This window comes from Prionailurus viverrinus, chromosome A3, assembly GCF_022837055.1.
Source record: "Prionailurus viverrinus isolate Anna chromosome A3, UM_Priviv_1.0, whole genome shotgun sequence".
Taxonomy (NCBI): domain Eukaryota; kingdom Metazoa; phylum Chordata; class Mammalia; order Carnivora; family Felidae; genus Prionailurus; species Prionailurus viverrinus.
Window position 1 is genome coordinate 22,499,804 of NC_062563.1, and position 10,379 is coordinate 22,510,182.

The 10,379-nt window shown below is 40.0% G+C and overlaps 1 protein-coding gene across 2 annotated transcripts in view; it reads left to right on the plus strand.

The window, feature by feature from the left end:
• The window catches only part of MROH8 (maestro heat like repeat family member 8), a 59,247-nt gene extending 54,666 nt beyond the window's left edge, over positions 1–4,581 (plus strand). Inside the window, exons 23-24 of one of the 2 annotated variants that reach the window (XM_047852643.1) lie at positions 1,598–1,755; positions 4,293–4,581. In XM_047852643.1, coding sequence (XP_047708599.1) covers positions 1,598–1,746 — 149 coding nt within the window. In that variant the 3' untranslated portion in view covers positions 1,747–1,755; positions 4,293–4,581. Of the gene's footprint in view, positions 1–1,597; positions 1,756–4,292 lie in introns of those variants that run through there. The other variant, XR_007150887.1, reaches the window with a different exon arrangement.
• The last annotated feature ends 5,798 nt before the right edge of the window (positions 4,582–10,379 follow it).

Consider the following 10,379-nt stretch of genomic DNA (forward strand, 5'->3'; position numbering starts at 1 on the left):
ATAAGCAGTCTATAGAGGATAAATGGCCAGTAAATATATGAAAAATATTCATTATTCCTAGTAATCAAAAGTTTGAAAACAAAACAATGATGAGATGCCAGGATGACTTTTTCTGCCAAAATGGCAAACGTTACTAATTAATAGTCACCATAAATGTGTTAAGGGAAAACTGACATTATTGTACACTGCACTGGTATGAGCATAGATAGATATACCTTTTTTATATTTAAGTTCGGCAATATGTATCAAACCTTTTAAATAAATATATACCTTGACTTATCAATCTCACTTCTAGGAATTTAACCTATGAAAATAAGAGGGGTGCCTGGGTGGCGCAGTTGGCTGAATGTTCAACTCTTGATTTCGGCTCAGGTCATGATCCCAGGATGTGGGATCAAGTTCCACATCCAGCTCCATGTTCCATGCTGAGTGTGGAACCTGCTTGATTCTCTCTCTCTCTCTCTCTCTCTCTCTCTCAAAAAAAAAAAAAAAATCAGCAGAAGGGTACCTGGGTGGCTCAGTCAGTTGAGCGTCTGACTCTTGGTTTTGGCTCAGGTCATGATCCCAGGCCTGTGGAATTAGACCCACAATAGGCTCCACACTGAGCGTGGAGCCTGCTTAAGATTCTATCTCCCTCTGCCCCTGTTCCCCACTCACACTTGGTCTCTTTCTCTCTCTAAAAATAAAAATACTCAAAAATAATAAATAAATAAATAAATAAATAAATAAATAAATAAATAAATAAATAAAATAGCAAACATGGAAAACATCCAAGATTAGAAATACTGAGAAATTGCTTTCATAAAGTATAGCATATCCATATTATAGAATCCCATGAAGCCATGAAAAAAATTTTTTTTAATTTTTTTTATCAAGTAATCTCCATGCCCAACATGGGGGTTCGAACTCATGACCCCAAGATGAAGATTCACATGCTCTACTGACTGAGCCAGCCAGGTACCCCAAAGCCATGAAAATATCATAGAAAAAAAAATTTAATGACTTTGATAAGTGATGATGCAATATTAAATAAAACAAGCAATTATTAGATAATCTGCATGACCTGGTTTCATTTTAACAAAAAAGCACATGTATGTAACTGAATAGAAAAAACAGAAATATAACTGTTTCTCTGGTGGTGGAATTATGGATAACTGATTTTCTTCCAGTGCTTACATGTATTATCCAAATTTTCTAGGCAATGAACATGTATTTATTTTATACTAAGAAAACAAAAGGTAAAGATTAAAAAAAAAATAAAGTACACTTAAAAGAAAATAATGATTTAAGAGTAATCTCTAGGACCAACACAGGAATTTAGAAATTAGCAGTTTTAGACATGGCTTGACAGATGATTTGACTGCAGGTGGACTACTTGGCATTGTGGCTATTGTAAAGGAGTAAACTATTTGGAAACTCAAAAATGAATGCTTTGTAGGTCACAAGTGGAATTGATCTACAAATGTGTAATTTTCAGACAGATTCTTAGAAATAGTCCTTTACCTCACCTACTGTAGGCTTGTTGGCTGTTTGGTGTCTGGATCAGTGATCATTTCCATAGATATTCACCTCCCACCTGTGTTTTCTGGCCACATAGATCTGAGAGATCTGCTGTGTGACCCTGAGCCCTCTCTGCGCATCATCGCCTCTCAGGCTCTCTTCCAAGTCCGGGAGGTAGGGACTGAACAAGACCCCAGGCAGACTGTTTGCGGCTTGAGGAAGCTCATGGGCTGTCTTTCTACTTAGAAATGCAAGGCAAGTAACATCAGGTAAAAACTAATCCTTTCAGAAACCATAGAAGCAATCACGCCCCATTTTTTTTTTTTCAGACTGAAAATAATGCCAGCCCGAAGCTACCTCCTGCCATTTAATTACCTCAGAACATATTTTTTGCTGTCAAAATCTTTAATGAAATAGAATATATGAGGGAGGGAAGCTCTCGGTGTAAATTTGCAGAAATCACGAAATTCTATGGAGCTTTTGAGGCATGCCAGAACTTCCATAAAGTTCCAGTCTTGATAAACAGGTCTAGCACAGCTTCAAAAGAGATTCTAAATAAATGTTAATATAGCAATTTTAGGGGGCGCCTGGGTGGCTCAGTCGGTTAAGCGGCCGACTTCGGCACAGGTCATGATCTCGCAGTCTGTGAGTTTGAGCCCTGCGTCAGGCTCTGTGCTGACAGCTCAGAGCCTGGAGCCTGTTTCAGATTCTGTGTCTCCCTCTCTCTGACCCTCCCCCATTCATGCTCTGTCTCTCTCTGTCTCAAAAATAAATAAACGTTAAAAAAATTAAAAAATATATATATAGCAATTTTAGGATGATTGGGTCTTCTGTCGAAGCCCAGTCTACTTGTCAACAATCTTAAGAATAAATTTACAACCAATTCTTATAGTTTGATATTATTGGTGTATGTTTATGAAATCCCTGTGGCCTTTCTACTTCCTTTCTCTTTCCCTTAAAAACCTTCAAGCAAGAAAAAATTTCTGAAGTGGTATAATACTAAATCTACCCCAATTATGCAAGACTTCCACTCTTTCCCTCCCCTTTTCATTTTCCTGATTCCCTCTCCTACAACTACTGTCAGATCCTCAAATGGCTCTAGGATGGGAACTATTATTTGTTGAGCACCCACTGTATGCTTTAAGCATAGATAGAGAACATTTTCTTACAAGCAGAAGTTTCCCAAGAAAGAGGTTAGTTTGTGTTGGGTGAATACTTTGATAAGCTGCATATAGAAGGGTGGGAACCCCCAAGAGGCATACCAGATTAAGTAGAAATTGATCTAATTCCCAGGCTTTTGTCTGGTTGAGGAACATAAGTGGAGAGCCACAGGTGAACTCTCTAGGGCAATGGAGAGGCCTCTGGGAGGTAGTGACATGGAGTGACATGTAAGAGGTTGAAAGAAGCCTTTCTCTTCACTCATATATATGCCAGAAAGAAAAGGGGCAACTGGCATGTGAAAAAGAGACACACCCAATGGTGAATTGCATTAGGTTTTTGTTGTAAAGCAAGCAACATGAATCTTACCACCCTGTCCTCTCGATTTTCACCTTTCACCCCCAGCCCTCTGCCAATACATCTTTACAAACAAATTTCTTTATGATTCATGGTGAGTTGGGTTTGTTTTCAGGGTTGTGGCAGCATGCCGAGTGTGACTTCAAAAGGATCCCTGGCCAAGAGAGGTCTTCATATTTGGGACTAGCAGTCAGGAGTTTTGAGCTAATTGCAGGCCAGGGCTATCTGCTGATCTGCTGAATTAAATCTTCACCCTTGAGCAGAGCCAAGAGGACACCTTGAAGCTAGCTGCTGGATGCTAAACTTGAGTGCACTGAGCACAGTTGAGTTAAACATGTCTCTTGCTGCTCTCTCCTTGGTCTCACTCCATTAAACCACTTTTCACTGTCTGCTTTTGAACTGTCCATTTTGTGGATTATCCAGTGAAAATGACTAACACTCATTAAGTGTTTACAATGAGCCAGATTCCTAAGTACATTATATGATTAATCTTTAAATCCTTATAACCACTCCATATATTATTCTCTCCATTTTACAGATGGGGAAGCTGAGGAACAGAATTTGAAAAAGTGACTTGCCCGAAGTCACATAACCAGTAAATGCCAGAATTCAAACTCAAGTAGTCTTGCTCCAAAAGCCACATCCTTGGCTAGTCTCCTCCGCTCTGCTCTTTTCTCTTTTTATTTATTTATTTTGGGGCATGAGGGGCAGAGAGAGAGGGAAAAAGGGAATCCCAAGCAATCTCCATGCTGTCAGCACAGAGCCTGACATGAGGCTCAATCCCACAAACCATTAGATTATGACCTGAGCCAAAATCAAGAGTCAGACACTTAACCGACTGAGTCATCCAGTCACCCCTGCTCTGCGCTGTTCTAATCTGCTCTGTCCCTCTAATGTCAATAAATGCAGATCCACTCTACAATTAAATCCCAGTTGTTAAACTCATACCTCAAATTCAAAAATGCTGTAAAATGATATCGAGCTTCAAATAATAAAAATAAAGTTAGCATACCTTATTTAATAGGATACTATGTACATTGTACACTGTAGAGGAGTGTACTTAGACAAAAGCTCGTGGTTATTCTTGAGGAATATTGTTTGAGTCCCTGGTTTGACCTCATATGCCACCCTGTCTCACAGCAGTGAAGACATATCTCTTCACTCATATTTATGCCAGAGTCCATTTCCCTCCAGGAAGATTTTTATTTTCTGAGTAATACTACCAACAAGGAGGGGCAAGTACAATAATACTTGTTTCATTGTGTTAAAATTCACAGAGAGAAGCATCCATTAAGAAGCAGAGGTCGGGGGCACCTGGCTGGGCCTGTCCGTGGAACATATGACTCTTGATCTCAGGGTCGTGAGTTCAAGCCCCACGTTGGGCAGAGAGATTACTTAAAAAAAAAAAAAAAAAGCAGAGGTCTGATTTTTTTACTGACTACCTCCGCAGTTTGGGAAAGGCTGAAGAAGTATTTAATAGTGATTGTATTAACAAATTCAAATATCCAAATATTCCAAATATCTCCATTATTTTTATACAAGGCTCTTATCAAACATAGTTTTGTGTTTTCATGGAATTTTTTAAATATATAAAACAAAAATTTCTGGACATATAATTTTGTTATACTATGTTAAAAATTCAGTATAAGTCAATAGGATTTCAGTTTTATCTTCATCATATACTATTAAAAGGTATTGCTCATTATCTATTGCTGGCCTAGCCATGTCTTTATTATTTTAGATTCTTACTTTTTTACTCTTAGTATTGCTTTTCTTCCTTATACTGAGATACATATTTTATTAAAAATTATTATTTTGGGGGGCACCTGGGTGGCTCAGTCGGTTAAGCATCTGACTTCGGCTCAGGTCATGATCTCATAGTTTGTGAGTTTGAACCCCGTATCAGGCTCTGTGCTGACAGCTCAGAGCCTGGAGCCTGCTTCTGATTCTGTGTCTCATTCTCTCTCTGCTCCTCCCCCACTTGTGCTCTGTCTCTCAAAAATAAAATGTTGGGGCGCCTGGGTGGCGCAGTCGGTTAAGCGTCCGACTTCAGCCAGGTCACGATCTCGCGGTCCGTGAGTTCGAGCCCCGCGTCGGGCTCTGGGCTGATGGCTCAGAGCCTGGAGCCTGTTTCCGATTCTGTGTCTTCCTCTCTCTCTGCCCCTCCCCCGTTCATGCTCTGTCTCTCTGTCCCAAAAATAAATAAACGTTGAAAAAAAAAAATTAAAAAATAAATAAATAAATAAATAAATAAATAAAATGTAAAAAAAAAAAAATTATTTATTTTTTCTTATTGAAAGATTAAACTATCATATAAGTAAGAGATGGGCTTAGGGAATGAGAGCATCTCCTAGACATCAACCCTGCCAAGTAAACTTGCACTGGGTAAAATTGTAAAATCTCTCTCTCCTTCCAGCTTCCCCCTCCTTCCTGGCTCGAAGCTCCTTTTTCTATCTCTCCCTCTCAGGAAGGGATCTAATGAACTGGCTGTTATGCGAAAATGATTAATAATGCAAGTTTTTTTTTTTTTCAACGTTTATTTATTTTTGGGACAGAGAGAGACAGAGCATGAACGGGGGAGGGGCAGAGAGAGAAGGAGACACAGAATCGGAAACAGGCTCCAGGCTCTGAGCCATCAGCCCAGAGCCCGACGCGGGGCTCGAACTCACGGACCACGAGATCGTGACCTGGCTGAAGTCGGACGCTTAACCGACTGCGCCACCCAGGCGCCCCAATAATGCAAGTTTTAATGAGCCTAACTCTTCCAGGGATGTTTGCTTTTTTTTTTAATTTTTAATTTTAGAGAGAAAGCATGCAAGTGGGGGTGGGGCAGAGGGAGAGAGAGAAAAAGAGAGAATTTTAAGCGGGCTCCACGCTCATTGTAGAGCCTGACGCAGTGCTCGATCCCACAACCCTGGGATCATGACCTGAACTGAAGTCAAGAGTTGGAGGCTCAATGGACTGAGCCACCCAGGCACCCCCAGGGATGTTTGCTTTTTAATAAGGTAGATCTCTAAGCCAAAGGCATGAACCTTTAATTGAGAAATGTTAGGCATTACTAAGCAGGATGGAGAGGAGGTATTTGGAAATGAGTTTGAAGGTAAGGGTGGGATATAGAGATTTTCCTGTCATCCCTGAAACCACATCATATCAGCTGCTTTCCCTACATCTTCAAACCCTTGTCAGAACACAGCAGAGGAAAAGCTTTAGAAAGGATAATTAACAACTGCTTTCTGTTACAGAAAACACAGAGGGAAGTGATGGATTTTATTCTTCCTGAACAACAGTGATGACTTCCCAGCACAAAGAATGACTGAGTGCCAATTGTTGAATGATTCAGTGATGTCTCTTTCTCTCACCCTGTAGAGTTTATAGTCTGAAGTCCAAGGGAGACAGCACTGGTTTAAAGTGGTTCCTATGGATACCAAAGAATCTTTATGAGGGACCTGTCACTCCAACCCTCCCCCCTTTTCTTTTGACAGAGGTGGTGGTATGAATACAGCAAGGGACATTTTTAAAGGGAGCAGGGATATGGGAAGAGGTTAGGAAGGAGGTGGAGCTGAGATTCTAGAAAGGATGCTTATGTGAATTAGATTAAAAGGTGGAAGGTTGAGACAGTATAGAAGATATACCAAACATAGAGTCCAGCTTTTATGACCCCCCAGACACTAGTTTTCAGTGAAATCTTGCCCCAGACTGGTCAGAAGACCACAGGTAGAGAATCTGTCTCTCCAGACACTCAAATATTTATGAGGTCATGGTTCTTATGCCATACAAGGCTTTATCTCCCAAACCTTTGTCTTTCAACCACCCACCAACCAAAGTAAACCTAGTAAATCCTGAGTTAAACTCTGGTGTGCATCAGGTAATCTTAGGAAATCACTTTTGTAGCAAAAAGGGCAGGACACTAAAAAGGATAAGAATTTGTAGGCAGTTCAGGGCGCCTGAGTGGCTCAGTTGGTTGGGCATCCAACTTCGGCACAGGTCATGATCTCACAGCTTGTGGGTTTGAGCCCTGTGTTGGGCTCTGTGCTGACGGCTCAGGGCCTGGAGCCTGCTTCAGATTCTGTGTCTCCCTCTCGCTGCCCTTCTCTCTCTCTCTCTCGCTCTCTTGCTCTCTCTGTCTCAAAAATAAATACACATTAAAAAAAATTTTTTAAAGAATTTGTAGACAGTTCAAATCAAGTATTCTGACCTTAAAATTAAAGAAATTGATTTTTTCAGGAAAAGACCTCAAGCTTTTCCCCTGCAAGAGCTTTGGTGATTTCTAAGGAGTTTTGGATTATATTACAACCCAGATTATCATTTCAGTTCAAGACCCCACAGAATTATACAGTTTGGCCAGTCAATCCCACCACATTTTAATAGTTTCATATGAAAAAAATTTTTTCAAATAGGCTGAACACATTTCCATAACTTCCTTCGTGGTATCCTGTTTTAGAGCTTCAAATAATCTTGTCGGAAATTTTTTCTTTTTCAGATTTCAAACCCAAAAGTCTTTTGCAAAACTTTTTTCAGCAACTGAATTATTAAAATAATTGAAAATGGAACTTGGGGCACCTGGGTGGCTCAATTGGTTGAGTGGCCGACTTCGGCTCAGGTCATGATCTGACGGTTTGTGAGTTCGAGCCCCGCATCAGGTTCTGTGCTGACAGCTCAGAGCCTGGACCCTGCTTCTGATTCTGTGTCTCCCTCTCTCTCTGCCCCTCCCCTACTCATGTTCTGTCTCTCTCTGTCTCAGGAATAAATAAACATTAAAAAAAATGTTTAAAAAAAAGAAAATGGAACTTAAAAAGTTTTAAAGGGGTCTTCTAATTCAGACCTTCAGAACCTCAGACCTTTTTACTACTTAACAATGAATTGTTATAGCATTCTGGTTGTTATAAGAACCTTTTAAGATGTTTGAAATATTAATATCATAACACTACCCAGGCCTCATCACTGCCAAAAGTGAAATAAAAGCATGAAATAGACATTAGTTAAGTGGTCTTATATTGAAAAATCAGTAAGTGACTAAATCTGAAAATAATCTCAAGATATTCATCTGTGCATCTGATTGCTTATGTAAAAACCCTGTGCCTCAATACTTTTCTAATCAAAATATTAAATCAGGATTTATTTGAAATTAAAATACAGGGGCGCCTGGGTGGCGCAGTCGGTTAAGCGTCCGACTTCAGCCAGGTCACGATCTTGCGGTCTGTGAGTTCGAGCCCCGCGTCGGGCTCTGGGCTGACGGCTCGGAGCCTGGAGCCTGTTTCCGATTCTGTGTCTCCCTCTCTCTCTGCCCCTCCCCCGTTCATGCTCTGTCTCTCTCTGTCCCAAAAATAAATAAAAATGTTGAAAAAAAAAATTAAAAAAAAAAAAAGAAATTAAAATACAGTATGTAAAGAGAGAAGTTCAGAAACATTTTTTTCTTGACTCATGATAGATTTATTAAAGTGGTAATGCATATATATACGTATATATATATTCAAAATTCAAAAGTTACAGAATATTCCTAGCCATCCACTTCACCACCCCAGAGGTACCATGTTATCAATTTCTTATATCTCCAAGACATAATTATGCATTTATGAGTAGATGTGTGTATTCTCTTCCCTGCTTTTTTCACAAATCAATTTTATTTATTTGTTTGTTTATTTATTTATGTAGGCTCCATGCCCAACATGGGGCTTGAACTCACGACCCTGACATCAAGAGTCACATGCTCTACCAACTGAGCCAGCAGGTGTCCCTTTTTTCACAAATTATAGTATTCTATACATATTTTTCTGCACCTTGCACTTTCTCTCCTTAATATCTTTGAGATTTTTCTATACTACTCCAAAAAGAGTTTCCTCATTCTTTATTCCTGGCCAGTATTTATTACATTAATGGACACTTAGGTAATTTACAATTTTTTTTTGAGAGAGCACTACTAGAGGGCAGGGGTACAGAAAGAGAAAGGATCTTAAGTAGGCTCCATGCTCAGCATGGAGCCCAGTGCAGGGCTCAATCCCACCACCCTGGGATCATGACCCGAGCTGAAGCCAAGAGTTAGATGCTCAGCTGTCACCAGGTGCCCTGAGAAATTCCAATCTTTGGAACAAACAATACTGTAGTGAGTAACTCCAGACATACGTATTTCACATATGGTCAAGTGTGTCTTTAGAAGAAAATCCTAAAGTGCAGTCACCAGGTCAAAGGATATGTTATTTCATATTAAAATATTGCCAAATGACTTCCATGGAGGTAATAACAGTTACCCCCCAGTGATGTAAGAGCATGCTTTTCTCCCTACATCCTTGCCTGCACAATGTGATATTCATTCTACAGATATTTATTGAATTCTTGCTATGGCCCAGGCACTATTCTAGGTAATTAGGAAATATGAATAAAATAAACCAAAATCCCTAGTGGGGTTTGTATTCTACCAGAAGAGAAAAAGAATATAATGTATCATAATATATAGTATAAATAAATATAAAATCATATAGTATCTTAGAAGCTGGAATATGTTCTTGGAAAACGATCAGGGTATGAGGAATCAGTAGTCTGGTGGTTGTGGGGACCAGGGGGTATAATTTTAAATAAAATGGTTAATAGTAGGCTTCATTGAGGTGATATTCGAGCAAAGACTTGAAGGAAGTGAGGGAGTTAATTATGCACACCTGGGGAAAGAATATTAGCAGCAGAGGAAATAGACATTTCAAAAGCCATAACGTGGGACACCTGGCTGCCTTAGTCAGTAGATGGAGCATGTGACTCTTGATCTCAGGGTTGTGAATTTGAGCCCCATGTTGGGCATAGAGATTACTTATGTAAGTAAATCCTTAAAATACAATTTTTAAAAAGTCATAAGGCATTAGGGTATTCTAGGAACCAGGTATTCTAGGCCTAGGTATTCTAGGAACCAGAAGACCAGGATGACTAGGGTGGGATAAAAAAGGAGAGAAGCAAATGAAGGCAGAGGGAAATAAAGTTATATAAGGGACTAGATCCAGATTCCTAGTGACTTGTAAGCTGTGACAAAGAGTTTGACTTAACTCTGAAATGGGGAGTCACTGAAGCTTTCCAAACTTTCGGGTTTTGACAACTGAATAGATTTAAAAAAAATGTTTTTTGGGGGGCGCCTGGGTGGCTCAGTCAGTTAAGCGTCCGACTTTGGCTCAGGTCATGATCTCACAGTTCATGAGTTCGAGCCCCATGTTGGGCTCTGTGCTGACAGCTCAGAGCCTGGAGCCTGCTTCAGAATCTGTGTCTCCCTCTCTCTCTCTGCCCCTGCCCCGCTCATGCTCTGTCTCTTTCTCAAAAATAAACATTAAAACATTTAAAAAAAAATGTTTTTCGGGGCGCCTGGGTGGCTCAGTGGGTTAAGCGCCGAC